The 21,111-nt window shown below is 50.2% G+C and overlaps 7 protein-coding genes across 7 annotated transcripts; 2 read left to right on the forward strand and 5 right to left on the reverse strand.

Annotated features, from left to right (window-relative positions):
- Nucleotides 1–240: 240 nt before the first annotated feature.
- HO133_000673 (uncharacterized protein) lies at nucleotides 241–981 on the reverse strand (the record flags this gene model as incomplete). The annotated part of the gene is made up of 1 exon (XM_037291610.1): nucleotides 241–981. One exon carries the CDS (start codon nucleotides 979–981, stop codon nucleotides 241–243), a length of 741 nt encoding a protein of 246 aa, XP_037151972.1.
- A 1,955-nt stretch (nucleotides 982–2,936) lies between these two features.
- On the reverse strand, nucleotides 2,937–4,367 carry HO133_000674 (uncharacterized protein; the record flags this gene model as incomplete). The annotated part of the gene is made up of 4 exons (XM_037291611.1): nucleotides 2,937–3,669; nucleotides 3,729–3,927; nucleotides 4,026–4,223; nucleotides 4,277–4,367. The coding sequence occupies 4 exons, from the start codon at nucleotides 4,365–4,367 to the stop codon at nucleotides 2,937–2,939; spliced, it is 1,221 nt and encodes a 406-aa protein (XP_037151973.1).
- Nucleotides 4,368–4,982: 615 nt separating this feature from the next.
- Nucleotides 4,983–6,425, reverse strand: HO133_000675 (uncharacterized protein; the record flags this gene model as incomplete). The annotated part of the gene is made up of 4 exons (XM_037291612.1): nucleotides 4,983–5,350; nucleotides 5,426–5,950; nucleotides 6,006–6,222; nucleotides 6,279–6,425. The coding sequence occupies 4 exons, from the start codon at nucleotides 6,423–6,425 to the stop codon at nucleotides 4,983–4,985; spliced, it is 1,257 nt and encodes a 418-aa protein (XP_037151974.1).
- A 1,517-nt stretch (nucleotides 6,426–7,942) lies between these two features.
- Nucleotides 7,943–10,119, forward strand: HO133_000676 (uncharacterized protein; the record flags this gene model as incomplete). Its single annotated transcript, XM_037291613.1, has 5 exons — nucleotides 7,943–8,699; nucleotides 8,754–9,158; nucleotides 9,301–9,355; nucleotides 9,411–9,453; nucleotides 9,535–10,119. 5 exons carry the CDS (start codon nucleotides 7,943–7,945, stop codon nucleotides 10,117–10,119), a joined length of 1,845 nt encoding a protein of 614 aa, XP_037151975.1.
- Nucleotides 10,120–11,786: 1,667 nt separating this feature from the next.
- HO133_000677 (uncharacterized protein) lies at nucleotides 11,787–12,380 on the reverse strand (the record flags this gene model as incomplete). Its single annotated transcript, XM_037291614.1, has 3 exons — nucleotides 11,787–11,871; nucleotides 11,929–12,271; nucleotides 12,335–12,380. 3 exons carry the CDS (start codon nucleotides 12,378–12,380, stop codon nucleotides 11,787–11,789), a joined length of 474 nt encoding a protein of 157 aa, XP_037151976.1.
- Nucleotides 12,381–15,297: 2,917 nt separating this feature from the next.
- HO133_000678 (uncharacterized protein) lies at nucleotides 15,298–16,806 on the forward strand (the record flags this gene model as incomplete). The annotated part of the gene is made up of 2 exons (XM_037291615.1): nucleotides 15,298–16,661; nucleotides 16,719–16,806. 2 exons carry the CDS (start codon nucleotides 15,298–15,300, stop codon nucleotides 16,804–16,806), a joined length of 1,452 nt encoding a protein of 483 aa, XP_037151977.1.
- A 1,146-nt stretch (nucleotides 16,807–17,952) lies between these two features.
- Nucleotides 17,953–19,872, reverse strand: HO133_000679 (uncharacterized protein; the record flags this gene model as incomplete). The annotated part of the gene is made up of 3 exons (XM_037291616.1): nucleotides 17,953–18,218; nucleotides 18,274–18,388; nucleotides 18,439–19,872. 3 exons carry the CDS (start codon nucleotides 19,870–19,872, stop codon nucleotides 17,953–17,955), a joined length of 1,815 nt encoding a protein of 604 aa, XP_037151978.1.
- Nucleotides 19,873–21,111: the final 1,239 nt, after the last annotated feature.

Genomic DNA, 21,111 nt, shown 5'->3' on the forward strand with positions numbered 1-21,111 from the left:
AGAGACCTTGACGAATGTCATTTGTTGCAATATCTTGCCTGGTTTCGCTGCCTTTTCTGCAAGTCTGAATAGTTCCATTGGCTGTACTTTGGCAAAGAAAACTTCATAACTGTCATTGGTATGAGATATAATCAGCGGAAACCGGTTTCATTCGCAATATCTGGTGCCCTGTTTGTGACCTAAGGCCCGCCCCGAAGGCAAACACCCAACAGAAACACACAACGCAAGCATAAGACACTTTCAATCCTCTTCCTCTTCCTGTCCCTCGCCGATCACAGACCCCGCCGGAGACATCATGACTGGGGATTCGAACCCCTCAAACTCCTCCTCTAACGAAACACCGCCCTCTTCCCTCTTCATCTTCTCCTCTATATCCCCGTCCTTGCCCAATGCCAATGCCCCAAAATCGTCCTGAAACCCCTCAACACTGACTCCCTGACCGGCCGTAGCCCCTTGCTCCTTGGCATTTTTGCCCTTCTTCTTCTTCTTGCTGTCCTTTCTTTTGCTCTTGATCTCGGGCTGCACCCACCAATCTGCCACACGCTCCGGGTTTCCTTGCTGGGCAGCAGCCACAGCGCGCTCGTCCGTCAGCAAAGCCAGCGCAGATTTGACGTCGTCGGTGAGCGCCAGACCGTCAGAAATCTTGGGGTTCTGCTGGTGGTGCTCGGTCTTGGTCCAGTGCTGCAAGAGCGGCCAGCGCGCATGTTCGGGGATGTCATCGTCGTCTTCGGTGTGTATCTTGGCTGTGAGCCAGCGGCGGTTCTGCCGCATATTGTAATTATGGAGCTGGAGGCGCCGATCGCGAAGGTGAGTACCTAGCGAACGCGCAAAATCAGCGGGTCTATTCCCCTTAGAATTGTACATCTTTCGATGGTGCTCACCCCTGTTCGCTACCTGGTCATGCTTATGCTTAGCGGACCTCTCACGCTTAGCAAGGCGCGAACCCTTGGTAATTTTTCCCTTGATGCGGTAGAGAGGCATGGCAAGTGTAGAAATGATGGTAGTTTCTAGCTTTAGGTGGGCAAGCTGTGGGATTAGAAGAGGGGGCAATAGGCAGTGTCGAGGGCATGTAATCGCAGATGAAAACACGCATGATGTGAGTTCAATTGCAACTACGGACTTAATCCGGCTTATGGCCATAGATCGTGGAAAATAAAGAATATATATTGAAATAGCATAAACATCTTCATCCAAGAATGAAAGGAGATTTGGTCTTGTTAGCTTGAGTCGTTCACCCTTCACCACATTAGTGGAAGAATGTCAGACAGAGCTAGCGTAGACACTGACCCTGATCTTGCGGTACTAGTAAAATCTTCGGATTTTCTGTAAGCCACCACCCTTCGGGTTGGTGGTGGAGTCTTTTGCCATTTTGATCCTCTGATACCTCTACATCTTTTTGCCTTTTTTGCCTTCCTCTTGAGGGCGCTGTCGTCGCCGCTGGCAGCTGTTGATACTCTCCGCGCCCGTAATCTATTTTCGATACAAGCGAGGTCAGGAGTTCGAATCGGCCTTGTGGAGCGGCATCACAATCTTTTTGTTTCATTTCAAATCACTCAGATCCCATTTCGAAACCGGTTCGCAATGCATAGGAAGGCGGCAGGAGCAAGAATCAACGTCATCTACAGCAATGCGAGTGGTCACTTGGGGTTTTCGTCTTTCTGCAGCATATCAAGCAAAGGCGCAAGTCAAGTGCAATGCGTAACGCGGAGAGCTAGCTTCAACAAGCTGTTGTACAGGGACACAACCTAGCTCATATGAACATATAGCTTCCTTCCCAGCAGTGGCCCCACCTCTTTGCCTCGCCCACATCTATCTTCCGGCTCGTATAATCGATCGCGGGCGGATTTTCTCGGAGTTCAGAGGTCGTCATCACACTGTGTTGAAGCCAGAGTGAAGGGGTGAGGTCGGAGAAGATCCGCTGACTCATCCCGGTTCTAGTCTTGGAGTGGATAAGCGTGCATAGCCGACCTTATCTTATTTGTGCATCTGCATGAAACTCGGTGCATAAATGCGACCATTTTGCTCCAAAGCACGATACAACCTGCTATGGAGTGGTCCTGCAGAGCTTGACTAGAATCATGATGGTTCATTTAGTACCACTAAGATTGAAAGTAACTTCCAGGCACACTCTCATGAATGACCAAGCCTTCTGCATTTCTTCGCCCGACTTTTTGAAACCAGACCCTCTCGTCTCTAAGTTATGTCTTCAGGGGAAGCATAGTCATACTCAGATCATCCACTTTCCTTTTCCGTAACACCTTGCACCAAATCTTGCCCATCCAATCCCAGACTATACGCTCGACAGGTCAATCAGCCCCCCAGCTTGCCCAATCCACAAATCAACGAATCCATCTCTGCGCAAACGACAATGGAATCAGGCTAGCAATTGCGTCAAGTGAGCGGGGAAAGACGTCGTTGAAAAGGTAACACGAAGGCTAAAGCGACGACGTTATGCGACACAACAACAGCTCAGCAGTATGGACTACCAGCTAGAGGGGAGGTACTAGGCGGTATGGATGGATGATCAACATGACCGTGCTGGGGGAGACGGACGCAAAGAGCTTCATCGCACAGGCGGTGAACCCCAAAGATGCCTTTCCAATGGATTCATGACCCTTTGAAACACGGCAGCAGCGTTCACGATTCCTTTCTTTGCCCCTGTAGAAGGTCCTTCGGTGGGTAAGCTAGCTCTAACTCGTAGTCATGCTCGACTCACAGCACAAAGAGGGGCAGAGATTTGGTAAATGGCTTAAGAAGATTTTGCTTTTGATCTGCTTTGCTAAGCTATGCCACCGAGATATTCTACAGTCGACGTTGTTCGAGCTCGACGAAAATCATTTCAAGATGCATCCTGATCTGATCACACTATCTGTTGCGTACCTGATCCGTAAATCCCCTCTCTGGTGTTCCAGATCCTAGGAGAGATCGAGGCTCAGCTATGAGCCGCCCAAGCTTGGAAAAGCGTTTTCGTCTTTGACGTTGACAGAGCCACCATCACCTCTGCCCCGTCCGCCACGGAAACCACTGTCGGTTCTCGGTTTGAAACCGTCACCACGACCCCTGCCTCTGCCTCTGAAGTCTCCTCGATCACCACGGCCTCGTCCTCTGCCGCCGCGATCGCCTCCACCTCGACCAGTTTGAGGCTCGACGTACTTGATATCGATATCAAGGACATTCTTCTCCTTGCGCTGACGTTCTCGCTTGGCCTTTTCGCTCTTGCCGGAGAAGAAGTCCTCCTGCTCATCTTTAGCGACCGGCTTCGCATTGTCGTACTTCTTGTCCTTGCTGCCCTCATTTGGCTTTCTAGCCTCCGGCACTCCACCGCCGAGCTTCAATTTCTTCTCTGCCTGCTCGGCGAGGTAGTCGGCGTAAGAGCGGCTGTTGTCTTCGGGCTCAGGCTCCGCGACTGGTTCGGCTGGAGCATTGGCGGGAGTAGTTCCCTCGGCCGGAGCAGTACCGTCAGCGTCAGCTGTGGGAGCTGCGTCAGTGGAGACCGCAGCGGCGCCAGAATTCCAGTCGTCTCCTGGGGCAGCGCTAGCATTCCACCCGCCAGCTGCACCTTCGTCCTTCTCTTCGGCTTTGGCAATGGCTTCACCTGCTTGTTCGTCTTTCCACTCGGATTCGCCGGTAGGTGCGCCCCATGATTGGTCGGCTTGCTTGACGTGGTCGCTGTAGAGGAAAGAGGTCAGTAAAGACAAAACTCGTAGGGCGAATGAGGTGATGCATACTTGGGAACGCCACGAGTGTGGCGGTCATCACGGTTGCCGCGTCCACCTCTGCCAGCACGGCCCCCACGGCCACCGCGTCCATCGTAGCTGCCTCGATCACGGCCACCTTCGATGCGGTTTGCGTGGCGATCTTGACGGAGTCCATCGTCGGTGGGCTTGTCGCGATTGTTCGTCGAGCCGGCTTCACGGTCGCGAAAAACTGGGCTCAATGTCAGTACTGCGTGTAAAATAGCAATCGCCGTATAAAGGAAGCCCATTCGCCATGCAGCTCCGATTTGTAGAAACGAAATGACCTACCTCCATCGTTGCCAGAGAACCCCCCACGTCCACGGGCACGTCCTGCGCGTCCACCACGCTCGCCTCCAGCACCTCCTCCACGAGCCTCACTCGGGGCTGAAGCAGGTGCATCACGCTTGCCATGTCGTGCAACTGGCTTATCGGTCACCTTTGTAGGTGGTGCTGGCTCCTTGTCCGAATCCTGATCACTGTCATTACCTGTGGTCGAAGATTAGCTAGAGTTTTGAGGAGAGCTATAGAACCGGGCGGACCGAGGAGCTCGTAAAGGTTCTGTAGATTTCGAATGTTAGCAATTGCCATGGCATAAAGCGCAAAGCTTATGAGAGACATATAGAGCTTCATAGTTGTAGGATTTGAGATCATTGCTCCGCACCTTGGATTTCACGTCACTCATGACGCCCGCCTACTGCCTTCCTCCGAAGGCCTCCTTTGCTATCGCACCAGTGTGATGTGGACGGTGTCAATTAAGAGCGACAGGATCCTAGCGCAGGATCTTGTCTCTCTATCTGAATCGCGTTGACGTTGTGTGATGCAACGTTGCTGCTGTCACTGTGACACTGTCAGGAGTCGAGTTGTGCGGGTTTTCTTAGCGAGGTTGGGATCTGCCGCCAAGACTAGCGCGCCTAACTCGAGATTCGACGAGTCGATGAGACAATTGTTTACATTGTACATTCAGATTGTTTGGGAAGAGGTCAGCTTGATCTTTCGGGTTTTTATGATGCTCTGACCATCAATGACAAGAAGCCAGAACTTCTGACGAGCAGTGTAGAGAAATTAGATACAAAGCAATATGCTGAAGCTGCTTGCAGCTTTTGGTGGTATCAAATTGTGTACGCCTTTCGCTGATGCAGAAATCCTTCAAGAATGCATGCCAGTCGTTCACGCCTTGAACGAGCCCTGTTCCGATCACATTAGAACTTTTCCCATTCAACAAAAAATCATCTTCACCCCGAGTTATCACCGTCTCATCGAACTCTCTTGAAAGGTAAATTGGGTGGGGAAATGCATGCTGGCGGAGAGGCCAAACGGATCGGCGTCTAACATAGGATCGTAAGGATCGAAGCCAGGCTGCATCCCTGGATACGCTGGGTTGTTCGGATCCATGGCTTGTGAGGCCGGCGGTGGCTGCATTGGTTGCATAGGCTGCATTTGCTGCATGGGTTGCATCTGCTGCATTGGTGGCTGACCCTGCATACCCATAGGTATTTGCTGGTGCGGGGAAAGAGGCTGGTGATGGAAATTTTGCGGATAGGGGCCGGGACCCACGTCGCGATCGCTGGGGTTTTCGTCGTCGAGCATATCGACATGCGCATCGTACTCCTGTTCTGTACTCACGGAATCAATCTAGGACGAACATAGCTCTATTTATATTACGGAAAGGAGGGGGCGGGACAGCTTGCCGAGTTGCTCTATATGAGCTTGGAATGGAGATGGATAGAAGCTTGTTTGGGTCCCAGCTGTACTACCCATCTCACTGCTACGACTTGTATCTGCCGTGCTTGGCGTCGTACCTTGCATCGATGATCGACTTGTTGGTATGCTTAGCCTTGACGGCTGTTGCTGAGGGTATGCTTGAGACTCAGGCGGCGGCGGCGGCTGTTGTGGTTGCTGAGCTTTCATATCGACCCTAGGTGAGATCATCCCACCTTTCGCTATGCCAATCGGAGATTTTGTCGTGACTGCTGATACAATCTGCGAATGCTGCGATGGCTGAAGCTGAGGAGACAGGACCGAAGAAGATTTGGAAGAGTGGGGCCTTAATGCTCGAGACGAAGATCCAGATGTTGAGCGTCGGACCTGCCCTAGCCGATTCAGAAGAGCTCGCTGAACCGGAGTCGGCTGCGGACCCCCCAATGGCTGAGTTGGAAGTTGCACAACCGTGGCGCCTTCAGCTTTAGACTTCAGCTCAGCCTGCACATCGATTTCTGTGGCTTCGTCAGCAACGTAGAGGCGCAAGTATCGATTAACAACATGGCCTACTTTTCTCAAGCAGTATGCGTTCGAGGAGGGAATTCTTGTATCGAAGCATCAAGCACTCGTCCGCTGCTGCTCTATGATTTTGTTGTAGACTTTGAAGGGCTTCCTCATGCTGTTTGATCGTAGTCTCCAATTGCTTGATGTATTCTGTTCGCCGTTCCCTAAAAGCTGCCTGAGCTTGGCGATTTCGTTGCTTTCGTTCTTCCGATGTCGCGTAAATCTAAGATGGCATTAGGGGAAATGTAGATTCGGACAACATATGCAAGCAGGCCATACCGGCTTGCGCCCTCCCTTCCGCTTCTGCACCTGTGCAGGTTCTTGAGTCAAACTCTGCTCCTCGGGATCGGGAGAGGATTCCGAGAAGGATTCCTCCTCAAAGTGTTCGATCTTAGGAGCGGCGGGGACATCCTCGATAGTTGACATTCCCACCAAGACAGATATGGAGACGTTGTTCAGAATTCAGAATTAGCGAATATTGAAACTAAGGTCTCGTCAACCCGCTTGTTCAGGTATGGTTCCCGATCATAGCCTGGGTCAAGCCACGGGTGTGCAGCGCTACTGGCAAGCGAATGTAAGATGTTGTTGAGCCTCAAGGCAGGCGTAAAATGTACCAGTCAATTGGGGGGAGCAAAGTGTTGAGTAAGAGAAAGGTAATGGAAATAAGAATTGTGATGCAGGAGAGAAAAAAAAGGGTGCTGCGTCTAGCAGGAAATAGGGTAAGTTACGGAAGACGGCAGACATATGTACTCTACTGTACGGAGCTCGTGGTGGATTGTGGGGTTAGCTCTTTTGGCAACGATGTTCTAGACATGTCAGGGGCCCAAGCAGAGATTTTTCATATCGTGTGGCCCGCTCGCGTGGTCCGTGTGGAGATGGCTCCGGGAGCATGGAAGTAGGCCAGGAAGGCCGATGAGTACGACTGTATGACTGGGCTTTTTTGTTTTTATTCTCCACGGATTGATTTGTCGGGAAAGGTCTAAAGGGCAGAGAGGTTTTCGGGGGGTGAGAAGAAGTAGCTGCTTTGGAGCCAGTCAGACTCACTTAAGGTTGGGCGAGCTACGCGATTGGTGTATCTGGTAGTTGCGGACATGGGAACAGGATCGAATACCCTCATAGAGTTTAGCGGAAAATCATTATATGTCATTTCTAGGCGGACCCCGAACAATTGACCTTTGGACGGGTTGGAGGCTTTGTCTTGGCAGAGACCCTGGAACAAGCATTTCCGAGGATGCGGCTGCTGGGATTCTGCAACAGCGGCCTGAAGGCGATGATCGATAATCGATAATCGCTCAGATTTGATCGCTACACTCACATCAGGGTTCAGGCTAGATTATGAGGTCTTATGTACCTATGGATGGGATGACAAGGGATGACAAGGCTATTGTTCCCATACATGATACATGATACCATATATTTGGCGTCTTCCAAGCTGCTTCTAATAAACTTCTAAAGCATGTGCTAGTAAAAAGAGGTGAAAGGAAATAATGATACACGTGGTGATCTGCACACCATCAGAGAACCCTGTCTGTCAACCCTTGAGACCTTTATTCCAACCACCTTCCAACCCTACCTCAAGCCACCTTATCCTCCCTTGTATAATGGCTTCCATTGTCCTGGAACACTTGCCCTGGAACAGAACTGATGGAACAGAACTAATAGTATTAAGACCTATCGTCTACCTTCAGAATGGCCCCCTTTACCCATACCATGCACCCCAGCGATTCCTCTCATGGAAGGCAGAACCGGGCCACACCTACCATATCAGAGCTACCCCTTGCACCCTGCAGCTGTCAGACTACCATCCAGGAAGGGACCATGCCTGCAATACGCAGGAACAATAATCTTGATCTGCCTGGGAACGTTTGATCTGCCCAATGCATGTCAGAGTAGCACTAGGGTAGCTTGATGCGACTACGGAGATTATTCTCTCATCAGCAATAATGCCCGGAGAATGTCTGAGCCATTTATCAAGCATACCAGAAAGAGGCTCCTCCAAGAGTATCTCTCAAAGAAGCTCCGCCGTTTCCATGCGATTAGCAGCTTCGCATGCGCCTCCACCCCTGCCATCGCACGGCATGTCTAACAATGGCACAACGGTTCCTGCCAGGGGCCGATCGACATCTCCAATCCGTCGACCTAACGTTTTAACCCTGCGACGAGCTCCGTCACGGACATTTGCTCCATTGGTCATGCCGACTGACCTGCTTGATACCCCAAGACTGACTCACCCTCGTCTCAACCTTGCCATCCACCTGTCAGCTCCGATTTTCATGGGTGGAGCGACGGTGGAAGGCGAAATCCACGTGGGAATTGATGGAGGGCCATTTCAGACACGTCGCAAGTCTACAGCGGGTCTGGCGCTGAGTAAGATTTCCGCCACTCTCGTTGGGGTAGAAAGATGCAAAGGCAGACAGGACATGTTTCGGGCCTTGTCAAGCGACCTGATCGATGCAGCACATCCACCTCCAGCTTCAATGGCTCCAGATCCTGGACCTGACACTACCTGGGACGTCCAACCTTCAAGCTCTACGTTGCCCTTTCGACTGGACCTGCCCGTGGTCATGGGTCCTCCACCGTACAAGTCGAAGAAGGTGGGCATAAGCTATTGGCTCTGTACGTTGGCAGAGTTTGAAATTTATGGGAAGAAACACTTTGTTCGACAATCCCGCGAGGTCACGGTCTTGACAGTTCATGATCGTAGGTCTTTGACCTTTCATGACCTGAATATCCTGTGACTAACGCAGGTTGCAGCCGAAAAGGCTCTCGTCAACCTCTCAAGCCCACTCTTAGCGGTGGATGAAATGCCCATGTCAAAGCGATCCAGTACACGGACAGTGAAATTGACGGCAGGCCTTCATCGTCAGACTTGGATCAGTGGCTACCCCATCTTCGTTGATATGCACATTGACAACAAGAGCAGCAAGGACGTCAGGAAAGTTGAGCTGCAGCTTGAGAAAACTACACTGTTCCACAATTATCCTGCGCCTTCTACGAACGCTGTATCGGCCGATGTGCTCCGCTTGCCAGATCATCGACAAACCGAGATAGTTGTGAGGAAGGATTTGGCTGATGGGTTCCAAGGAGTGGTTTCATTGTCGCAGGACTTCAGGACCTGTCAATTGGAGTTGCCCACCGGTTTGGTGTCGATCGAGACAGGTGTGTACTTCCAGCTCAGGTTTTCGCCAACGCCAAAGCTTTCGTCTGCGCAATACTCTTTCCGAGCTTGAAACTCCTGAGAATATACCATTCTAGGCAATATCCACGGGCCCGTGATAGAGAGGCTGATAGTACTGCCTAGGGCGATTCTTCGGCATCCGCTACTTCTTGAACGTTCAAATCACTTGCTCTTTCAAGTATGTATACCCAATAAGCTCCCCATCTGTTCCTGGCTTACCTTTCTACCTCCAGCAAGCATTTGAAAGTTCAGCTGCCGATCACCATCATCCATCCAGTAAGCCCCAATTCCCTCCTACCCTCGAAAGATACTTGCCACACTCCAAGCATTCCATCTAGAAGCTGACCATCGTCCCAGAACTCTATTGACATTCCTCCCAATTCCCTTGCCCAAGTGGCGGCTTCCATCGAGCACAAGCACCGAAATCACTCCTCTACAAGCGGTACCGGCTCACCTTACCGCTACCGCGCCGGCCAAGCGTTCACAGCTGCCCGAAGACAGTCATACCTTCAACTGCGCAAGGACACTTTAGGGTCTACGGAGATGGAGGAGCTTACACGTACTCTGGAAGGCAGCCCAAGGAGGATGGCCTTGAGGCTTGGAGAGAGTCCAAGAAAGACGAAGGTTGCACGACGCCAATCAGCCAACGTATTAGGCAGCAGCAGCCGAAGCAGTCATCAACATTTGTTACCGCGCTCGTCATTCGACACTATGACGAATACCAAATACAGCATGCCACGTTCGAGTTTCGAAACAGTAAGGCCACTGGAGCAGCGTGGGTCTCCTCAACGCAGAGTGTCGCGAGGACCACGCTCGAGCCTCGAGAGGAAGGTGCTGAAAGGTCTGCGCGGGAGTTTCGAGACCTCAGGACCGAGGCTGCAGAGGAGCACATCTGGGTTGGCTTTCGATGACAGTGATAAAGAAAACTACGCACCGAAATGAGGTGTCTTATTTGGCAGGATTAAAGCAAGGATAGATTGATTGGGAAGCCGGTCATGATGTTATGAGACATGATGTACGAAGGCATGGGATTACGAGGATATGAATATGACGGCAGTAAGACAGCAGCCGTACCAGAGCAGATGATACCCATCAATCGATAACAGTTTTATGGGCAAAGCCTAAACAACTAGCCTCATTCATCCCTGATCAAGGCCTCAATGCTTGGCTTGGCAACGACGGTGAGCGAAAAGAAGCACCTGCTATCCAACTCGGCCGCCGAAATGCGTCGCTTCTCCCAACCACACCTCCAGACCCACCACCGACCCTCCCTCGATCCCCTCTATACCCCCCGCCCCTCCTATTCCCCGGCAACTTCTCCATCCACTTCGGCAACGGCCTCCCCTCCACCCCCTCCCCTCCCCTCCCATCGCAAGCCCCATCACACCCCCCCTCGCCCCTCTCCCCCCCACCCCTCTCCCTCTCCCTCTCCCTCTCCCGCCACCCCACAACCTCCCCCGCGCACGCCCCACACGCCGGCATCCCGTCCAGCGTGACGGCGCGATCCTCGTACGGCGGCGGCGCGAGCGGCCGCCGGCACCGCAGGCAGCGCACGCAGCCCCAGTGCCACCAGGCCCAGCCGCAGCCCACGCGCTCCTCGGCCCGGGCGACGGGCTCGCCGCAGCCCCAGCACAGGCGCAGCCCGTGCAGGGTCGCGAAGCAGGCGGTGCAGAAGTGGGGGGAGCGGGGGGGGAAGGGGGCGGGGTTGAGGAGGTGGTGGTGGTGGGACGCGGCGGGTTTGAGGAGGGAGAGGGAGAGGAGGGAGAGGATGGTGTGGGTGATGGCGGGGGCGGTGGGGGGGAAGGTGTGGTTGTTGTGGGGGGAGAGGGGGGTGGGGCAGAGGGCGCAGGTGGGTGGGTGGGTTGGAGATGTGGCTGGTGGGTCGGGAGTGGATGCGTGGCGGGTGGGGTGGATAGGGTCGATGGTGGTTGTGCGTTTGAGGGTTGGCGTTGTGAGGGTGGGTTTCGTGAGGGGTTGCGGGAGGGGAGGGATGGGGGCGCGGGGGTTTGGCGGAGGTCGTTGAGGGTCGGGGGGAGGGATGGTGGGTGGGGTTCGTTTGGTGATGCGAAGGGGGCGGGGGATCAGGTGGAGTTCTGGTGTTATTGTGGTGGTGGGTTGGAGCGAGGGGGCGGAGCGTCCGTGGGAGATGGAGGGGAGGAGGGCCATGGGGTGGTTTTGTAGGGCAGTGGCGTTGGTGTCGGGTTTGAGCGGTGGGAGCTGAGAGGCTGGCGGTAGTGATGTATTTGCGATTCGGGTTCGATGCTGCGGGAATGACTGTAGGGTGTAGATAAAGATGTTGTGAGGTGGACAGGGAGAAGATCTAGGAGGGTAGGAGAGGAAAGGAGGGTGTCGGAAGCAATCGCAGGTTGTACGAAGAAGGAAGGACCGGACTTCGCAAACGTTTTGAAAGTGCGATTGAGGCATCATGTCCCGGATGAGGTTATATACAGACTGATATTAAGCTCTTCTGAGCGGAGAACATTCGATGGATCCTCCCCGAAGTGTAAAAATCAAATCAAATTTCATTATAGCACGCAAGCATACTCAATTGCCAGCTCGCCCTCGACCGTCGACACGCCAGTGTCTTCGCTCCGCTCTTTCTGGGCCGTTTAATAGCCCCAGTAGCCCTTGACGAGATATGTGCCGTACGCAGCCATTCCGGCGATGAATCCTTGAGTTCCGAAGTATCCGGCCCTATTCCCAGCGTTAGCTACGACCTTCGCTACTTCAAATGTACATCAGATCACTCACGGTCTGCCCCACCCCACCGTATCCTTCCCTTTCAAGCCCAACTCCACGTGGACAATCCTGAGCACGAACAAGGTCGCCATCGCGTAATTCAGGACCTTACGATTCGCACCGTTCAACTCGGCGATCGCTACCAAGGTGAAGCAAAGGGGCACGTTCTCGATGAAATTGTCGTGAGCGCGAGAGTCGAGGAAAAGGGGGTCAGGCTTGTCATTCGAGGTGGATTCCGCGGCGTCGACATAACGGTCGCCCATATACTTTTCCGACTTGACTCGACGATAGACAATGCGGTTGGATAAGTAGACGAGGTAGGCTGCGAATGGAAGAGTCCAGGTGCCTGTAATGGCTGTACAGATGGAGTGTCAGTACGGTGCGGAAGGTTGCGACCGGACCAGAGGAAGGGACTAACGAAGCATTTTAGGGACCGGAACCCCGATTCCGAGTGTGGAGCTCATGATGTGGAAGCTCGTTGATGGAGAATGGAATGAATGCTTCCGGGTGATCTTGCTTGAAGTTGGTTGTTGTTATTGTAGATAGCCTTGCTTAAGATGATGGAGAAAGGAAGGCTGAATTGCTGGTGCGGGATATAAGAAGTGAAGTCAGCAAAGTCTTGTTGACCACACAAAAACAAAGGCTCAAGCTCAACGTCATGGACAAACATACAGCCAATCGGAATATCTTCGGAACTACATCAGAGATAGAAGGAGAGATTGCCATTCCCGTGAGTTGGTAACCGTCCAGGCGCGGGACGGGGAACATTGGCTTAGTCAGCCCCCGAAAAAGTTTAGTGACCGCGCTTATATTATAATCGCGAAATTTTCGCGTAAGATTTAAATAACTTATAAATATTAAATATTTAATATTTAATAATACTTTATAAAGATCTCGAAAATTTCGAAGTATTTTTAAGATTATTTTAAGTTAATTATAGAACTATCGCGAAAATTTCGAATTATCTTTTAAAGTCTCGAAAATTTCGAGTTAATAATAATAGAATTATCGCGAAAATTTCGAATTATCTTTTAGAGTCTCGAAATTTTCGAAATTTTTAAATTAATAATAATATTTTTAAAATTATTTTAAGTTAATTATAGAATTATCGCGAAAATTTCGAATTATCTTTTAGAGTCTCGAAATTTTCGAAATTTTTAAATTAATAATAATATTTTTAAAATTATTTTAAGTTAATTATAGAATTATCGCGAAAATTTCGAATTATCTCTTAAAGTCTCGAAATTTTCGAAATTTTTAAATTAATAATAGAATTATTACGAAAATTTCGAATTAATAATAATAGAATTATTTCGAAAATTTTAAGATAATTATAAAGTTATAACGAAGATTTTAAAATATTTATAAATTTCGAAAATTTCGAAAATTTCGAGTTTTTATAGAAAAATCTCGAATTTTTCGAATTATTTATAAATTTATTATAAAAAAATTATATATAATAAAAATATAATAAATAACTAAGTTATTAAATTTATTTAAAAAAATAATATTTATAATATTTATAAATTATAGATATTTTTAAAAATAGAATATTTTATATAATAGATTATAGTATTTTTATATAATAAAGAAAAAAGCTTTAAAATATAAAATAAGAATAAAAAAGTAGATTTAATCTTATAGTATCTTTATATATATTAAAATAAAAGAAAATAATAAATAAATAAAATTAAAAAATAAATAAAATTAAGTAAGTATATTAATAAAGAAAAGAATTCTTATTTTATATATATATTAATATATAGAATAGTTATTAATATTTACTTCTAGAGAATTTAAATTTTTTTTATCTCGAAATTATCGTTCGAAATTATCGATCGAAATTATCGAAATTATAGCTACGATAATTTCGAATAAAAAAAAAATCGAAAATTTCGAGTCGCTTAAATTTTTGCCAAGGGTAACCGTCCGGGACGGTTACCAGACCACTTTGAATTTGAGTTTATCGTATTCACCAGCCAAATTTGTATGTGTGGAGAATATATTCAATATGAGTTGGTAACCGTCCCCTTGGTGGTGGTAACCGTCCCCAAAACTCGAATTTTTCGCTATAATAAATATTCTCGAAAAATTCGCGGCGCTTCGCGTTTTTATAAATTGTTAGCAGTACCCCTACGGGGGTCCATATTTAGGTTCAAATAGGGGTGTCTGGCTTCGGGGCTCGAGGACGAGCCCCCTAGAGGGGGAGGCATTGTTAGCAGTGCCCCTACGGGGGCCCTACGAAGGCCCTACGGGGGGTGCTGTTATGATATTCTTCTATTTGTAAAGCGAAAATATCGAATTTCGATATTTGATGATAGGGGGTAGGGCTTAGGGTAGGGCTTAGCGTGGGTCACCGTCCAGGCGCGCCTGGACGGTTACCAGACCCCGTTGAAGGCCACATTCCAGATGCCACACTCCAAATCAGAACACATTTGTCGATAGCATCAAAAGATGGAGACCGGGATCCTTGAAAAGGCAGAGCAGGAATAGCCATTGCTGTGAAGAATAGAAAGACATCAAGAGGACCAAGAGCCTCAGCATGTGTAATCAATGCCAGAGCATATGATTTGTTGCTTCCGGCAGAGAGGCCAAAGCCACGCTCTTTCAACAAGGCATTGGGGACTCTGAAGGAAGAATGAATTTTGATTGGGGACGTGAGACCTTTTATAAAGTAGGTGAGACGAGCTATTAACATGGCGTTGTGGACACGCATAATGGAGACGGCAAGATGCATAGACGCTCATTAATCCACAAAGAAGAAGGCCAGATGCCGAGGAGCGCCGGGAAGCACGAGACTGTCTAAGTCAATCAGATTCCAGAACTGCCAGGCCCGAGAACGGTCTCTTCACTCGGACTGAAATTACTTTACGCTTGACTACTCGTCGAATCGGCTGAAATACTGGACGTGGTAAAGTAGGGTCATGATATTTGGTTTCTAACCATCGTGGACTACCTTACAAGCACAATATTCGTGTCATTGACTTGCATCCCAAGATAGAGTATTGAACATATGTCTTCTCATCACGCCTGATTGTCTCTTCTCTCCCTCCTTCAACTATCCTTCTAAATTTCAAATGTTTCAAGATCTCGTGAGGCAGAAGTAGTCAATGCGTTTAAAGTGAACCAAAAGCACCAACCATAGAATGGATCCGTGCAGCACAAACAGACATGATCGATACTACTCTACGATGGGCCTCATACATGGCTGGGGCACTTCACCAATGACGGGCATGTCACTGTAATAATCTCATGACCCTGCGGCCGCATTCTCACTTTGTGTCACTCACCATTCCTACATCCTACTTTCCCTCGAGACTTCTCTTTCATACTCATCACACATCAGCCTTTTCATCTTTGGTACCACACACCATTAGAATCATGGCCTCAGCCCAAAGACCCGCACAACCTCTCTCCCTGCCGGCAATCCACGCCCGTTGGGCAGCCGCCCTCGCGCTCCCTCCATCAGCTCAAATTTCTGCCCTTCGACGTCTGGTCCGCGCCGTCACAAAGGACCACCATCCAGCCCTGAGGTCTTTGCCTCTGGTTGCCCTGTGCCCACTCTACCTCGATCTTGCCCTGGCCTACGCCTTCGTAGGCGAGTACTACCTCGCCTCTCAAGTGTTCAAAGAAGCCGTGGATAACGACGCCACCAGTGCAGTGGGATGGTTTGGTCTCGGTCTCGCCCAAGCCGAGTTGGGTGAATGGAGGAATGCCCGTAGAGGCTGGAAGTTGTGCTTACAGTGTTTCGAGTCAGTCGGTGGCCAGCAAGAGGTTATTCGTTACGGGCTCTTCCAGCCCCAAGATGAAGCCGCTCAAATGCTGGAGTTGGGACTCGACTCTGGACAATGGACGCTGGAGCGAACGAGGGTGGATTTCAATTACCGGGTCGCATTGGGCGAGAAGGGGTCGAAGAAGCTGGGCGTAGCGCCTAGGCCAGCTGGTCAGAAGAGGCCAGGATTGAATGGAATCTTGGCTGGGATGCGCTTTGGACCTGGGTGGGATGCAAGTTTGCAATCTCTCGACTCACCGCTCCTACTTCAGCACTCAAGCTTCCATGCAGCAGAACATGGGGAACGGACAGCATTCTTAACCGGCAACCCTCCAACAACAGCGCAGACGCCTCCTTCCTCACGCACCGCTCACCCACGCGCTTCATTACCACCTCGCATCTCCTCCCGCAAGCCACCGCTTGCCCTCCCTTCGACCCCGAAGACACCAACACCATCCCTAGCAGACAAAGGCAGCTTCAACGACCACAGGCCATCGATGGACAAAGATCCCTTCACAAGCTCGCCGGAGAAAGATATCCTCGACCCGTTCGCTACGCCTCCACAAACCCTGACTACACGGCCCCACGATGAACAACACACGAGATTTTCTCGGCAGTCGACTCTTTTCACACCAGAGGATCAATATTTTTACGATCATTCCGATGATGAAGACGACGATGAAAGCCTCGACACTGCTACCGCCATCGACGACACCATCGCCAGCTGGAGCGGCTTCGGTCAGACCCAGGAAGAACAGACTCAAGAAGACCAGAATGAAGATGAGAAGCAGGAGCAGGAGGAAGAAGAAGCAGAAGAAGAAGAAGAAGCAGAAGAACCAGGAGAAGCAGAAGAAGCAGAAAACATCGCAAACGGAATCCACGAACAAACCATCCTCACCCCCTCCGCCGACGACGGCGGCGAAATCTTACAGCCGCGGGTCTTCGAAGGCTTCGGACCACCGAGCCAGGAGAGGTAAGTCTGGGGCCGCCGTCCGATCGAGTTTACGGAAGCTAAGCGTGCGAACGGCAGGAGAAGACGATGGGATTCCGGACTGGTACGGCAGTGCGACAAGTTCCCCGGGAACGGGAGCACGTTCAGCAGCAGTAGGGGGAGGTAAAGTAGATCGCCGCTCTTTGCAGCTGCAGGTCCATGATGACGGCTTCCATCAACCCGCCCATCTTGCTACATGACTTTTCGAAACGACGACATGAACGAGCCCGGCGTGCGTTGAGTCCTTTGCCATCGATCCATAGCTGTCATTGGGCAAGCTTCCCGTATTACCAAAATGACATGAAAAAGCCCCAGCATGCGTTGAGTCGTTTGCCATCAATACATCCACAGCTGTCATCGACCAAGCTTCCCGTATTACCAAAACGAAATGAAAAGCCCAGCGTGCGTAAAGTCTGACTCACAACGCATAGATAGCTACCACCATCGCATTCACGGGGTGCATTCCCTAAACCGACGGAGATTGAGAAAAAAAGATCCATCCACGCACGCATCGGACCCGGTCGGCGAACAAACAAGTGGAAAGCCTCACGCCTCCGTAAAACCCCAAAACTTCTAGAACCTTAGATGCCACTATGGCGTGAGACCATTTCGTACCGCTAGGATTACGGTGCTCGGATCCGTAGATCGGAGGGGCCCCCTTCCTCCGGCCTTACCACTTTGATCAGCAGGAGCGAGTGGAGAGATTGTAGCAAAAGGAATGGGTTTAACCCTTTATAATGCACGGAGAAGATTGTGTCAGGGTGATTTGCAGGATGGCGAACAGAAAGAGAAGATGACAACGAGAGGAGAAACGGATGAGGGCAAGTAGCGGCGATCCCATAGGGATCCAACGGTTGCTGAAAACAGAGGACGATGCTGCCGTGAGGTTCAAGGCTTTCTCGATGTCAAAGGTATGTCTTAAAGCTATTGAAATGCCGGTATTCATGCTAGACAAAGGGGAGATATTTCTTGCTGTAAACGCCACCCATGTTTGTATCTGACACCATAGAACCTGCTCCACCATGTTGTGTGTATAACTTGTAGGGGTATCTCTGAAGCATGCCGGATGTTGAAAAGCCTATGCCGTGCTCTTGCACGGCCCTTCTCGCTGTGCGCATGAAGAATTTTTTAAAGGAATGGCGTAAAAGAATAGGATAGTGCTGCAGCCATGCCGCAGATGCTTCCGTCGAGCATATGGGTACATTAGCTGCCTGTGTCTCTGCTTCATAACTGCGTTTGCTGAATCGCGCTGGGCCTTCCAATGGTAGATTCTTCACCGCTCGCCTTCCAATTCGTACTGGCTCCCATCACCACCATCTACCTCATCCATGTCGTCGTCGTCATCATCGTTCAGGCCAGTCGCATGCATTAGGCCTGCAACCTGATGATCCGTATCCATGTCTTCGCCTTCACGGTCATCATACATCGTTCCCTCTGTATCATAGAGGGTCTCGGGGCTTTCATTGAGGTAGTTTCGAAGTCGATTGACTCCTTCACCTGAAAACACGCAAAATACGTGCCGCTGATGTTCCGTGAACTCTGCCTTGATGTTAGCAACCATCAGGTCCCGAACTGTGTGCAATGAGAAGTGTACCGGGTGGTGCTTCTCTGCAGAAGCTGATCAGATCTTCTCGGAGGTAAAAGGCCTGAACTCCTGTCAAGCTGAGATGTGTAAGCTTCGGGCACTGGTTTAGTAATGCATGGATGCCCTGTCCCGGCTAATCAGCATTATGCCCGCTATGGTCGACGAGAATCTTACCTGAAGTGTCAGGTTAATGCAATAACTCAAGTGCACTCTCTCAAGAAGGCTCTGAGTCAGAGGCTTTTGTCTTGGCTCAACAGTCGCCTTCGCTAAGGCCAGGATACTTCTGTCCGTGATCGACTGGCACTTTACGAGGCCAATCCTTCGAAGCTTCGGGAGCGTAGCTAGTTGCTTCACGCTTGTATCCGTGAGCCGATGGCAGCATGCTAAATCAATGTACCGGATTCTGTTGCACATTTTGACAAGCTGCACGACAGCAGTATCCGTAATCTGCGCACAGTGGCCCAAGTGGATATAGTGCAAGTTCTTCCCAAGCTTTGTAATTGCCATGACCGATCGATCGGTGATCTCCTTGCATTTTGCAAGAACCAAATTCCGAAGTCGGGGCGAAGTCTCGATAATCCTCTCAACAGCTTCATCGTGAAGATGATGGCAAGCAGTGAGATCCAAGATCCGAAGGCTCTCAAACGTCAGGTTCTTCGGCAAGTCCAGGAAGGCAGCGTCTGTGAGGAGATGGCAATGACCCACACGGAGCTCTCGAAGCTGCCTCCCACGCGAGATCAAAGCGGTGATCGATACATTGCTAACCTGTCTGCAATTGTGAAGATCAATTTCAAGCATGTATGGGCAATGGTGCGCAACAGCTATGATGGACTCATCCGTCACCAGGGAGCAATTGTTGAGTTTGAGCCTTTTGAGAAAGTGGCAGTGCTCAGCAACCTCTACCAGCGAATCGTCCGTCACCTTGGAGCAGTCCGTTATATTCAGTCCTTGTAAACGACCACAATTTTCCGAGACAGCCCTTAGGGTATGATCGGTGATCGAGTCCAGCCCGGTGATGTCCAGAGCTAGAAGGCTTCTGCTTCCGTAAATCAGAGAGCACACTCCCTTATCTGTCAATTGGACACAGCCAGTCAACGTCAGCCTCTCGATCCTATTACAATGCATGAACGGCTTCACTGTCCCATTATTGACCCTGTCATTCAGGTTCGATAAGTTCAACCTCTTGACGAGAGCATGGTATGGGTAGTAGCCGCCAGTCTCTCGAATCGATTTGATGACACTCTCAAGATTTTGCCATGTATTGCACAGTGGACGATGCCACAGTAAATCCACACTGTTTCTTGACCACGTTTTTGAAACTAGCATGCAGCTTCTTAAGTCCATACTCGAGCTCAATTTAGTAAAGACTCCAATTAGGAGCTCTGGAGGGAGGCGGCTGATGGGTGACAGACGGTACTCGCGTTCGCGAGAGGGAGACATGGTCATATCCCGCAGCGATGCCACGCCGATGGAAGATTCCGAGTCATTCCGCTGAGTTGTGAAAAAGTCGGTATCATCATCATAAGCAGCACGCTCGGGCGAGCTGGAGGACGACGAGGCAGATGTGGACGTGCTGATTTCCAGCATGTCTGGTCGTGATCGTACCATAGTGTCGGAATCGTGTGAGTATACTCGTTGACGGGAGTTCGAAACAGATAGAGCAAGGGGGTTCGAAGGGCGTGTTATATCAAGGATTCCGTCCGTAGGCGAAGAGGGTGTTGCAGCGGACGCCCCTTCTTCAGGTAGCATTGAGTGCTCCTACGGGCAAAACTTGGGTATAGTATGGACGAGGATGGGATAGGGGTCTCCAAGATGGGAAGGTTTGAGCGTTCAGCAAGGTCGGCGAAAGCGTGTTCGTTGTGATGGCGAAGTCCAGCGGCGAGAGCTTTGCATTTCTTGGAATGTATTTTCACTCCTTCTCTTTACACCTGGGGATTTCGAGTGTTGAACCGAATAGGCGATCGTTGTTTAGTCAGGGTCAGGTAGCTAGAACGAAAAGGACCGTAGTCAAACACCGAGTCGTAAGCGCCTTGCTCGGAGCCAAATACTGTGTCACCCTAACAGCGAGGACGCTGTAAAATGAAAGGGGGGACTAATCCTAAAGGAAAGGATGAAGGACACTGTTGAGCAGAGCTGGTGGCGATTGCTGGTGGTAGAGTAAATAGGGAATGAAGGATGGATGGCGGTTGCTATCTCAGCCTCACATGATGAAGCGCCAAGACGTCTTGTTGCTCGGATCTTGTCCTGCAGTCCTACCCGAACAGCGATCCTACCATCAGACTACATACGGAAGTCGGCAACTAGAAGTCCTACACAGTGCTAGTAGCAGCCCTAACCCTACTCTCGGCAGTCGACCCTGTAGCAGGAGACCTAGAATCTCCATACAGGCACGCGGGTAGCAAAAAAGCCCGTACACCCTATCCCGCAAACGGCTAGGAGAAGCGAGGCCCTCTACACTACGAAGCACTATATTGTGGATGGCTGGGAGGAGCATGTAACTCAAAAATTCATTAACGAGCGTGTAGATAGTATGCCTGAAAGACTTCAGGCTGATAGACGGTGACGGTCAAATAACAGGTGATTAATGGAGAAAAATGGTAGTATTCTGATAAGGGGAAGGCGCTTATCTCCATATAGTTAGGGTGTACGGGCTTTTTTGCTACCCGCGTGACACGCAGGCAACCCTTCAGGCGGGGCGTTATCCGAGTTCTTGGCGCAGGAGTCAGGACTTTTAGAAGCACTAGCTCGGATCTTTACCTGCAGTCCTACCCGCACGCTGATCTCACCTCAGAGCACTGGCTTGGATATTTCCTCCTGGATGTCGGTTTTGGCACATTTGCTGATCAG

Source organism: Letharia lupina (assembly GCF_014066315.1).
Source record: "Letharia lupina isolate WasteWater1 chromosome Unknown contig_11, whole genome shotgun sequence".
NCBI classification, from domain to species: domain Eukaryota; kingdom Fungi; phylum Ascomycota; class Lecanoromycetes; order Lecanorales; family Parmeliaceae; genus Letharia; species Letharia lupina.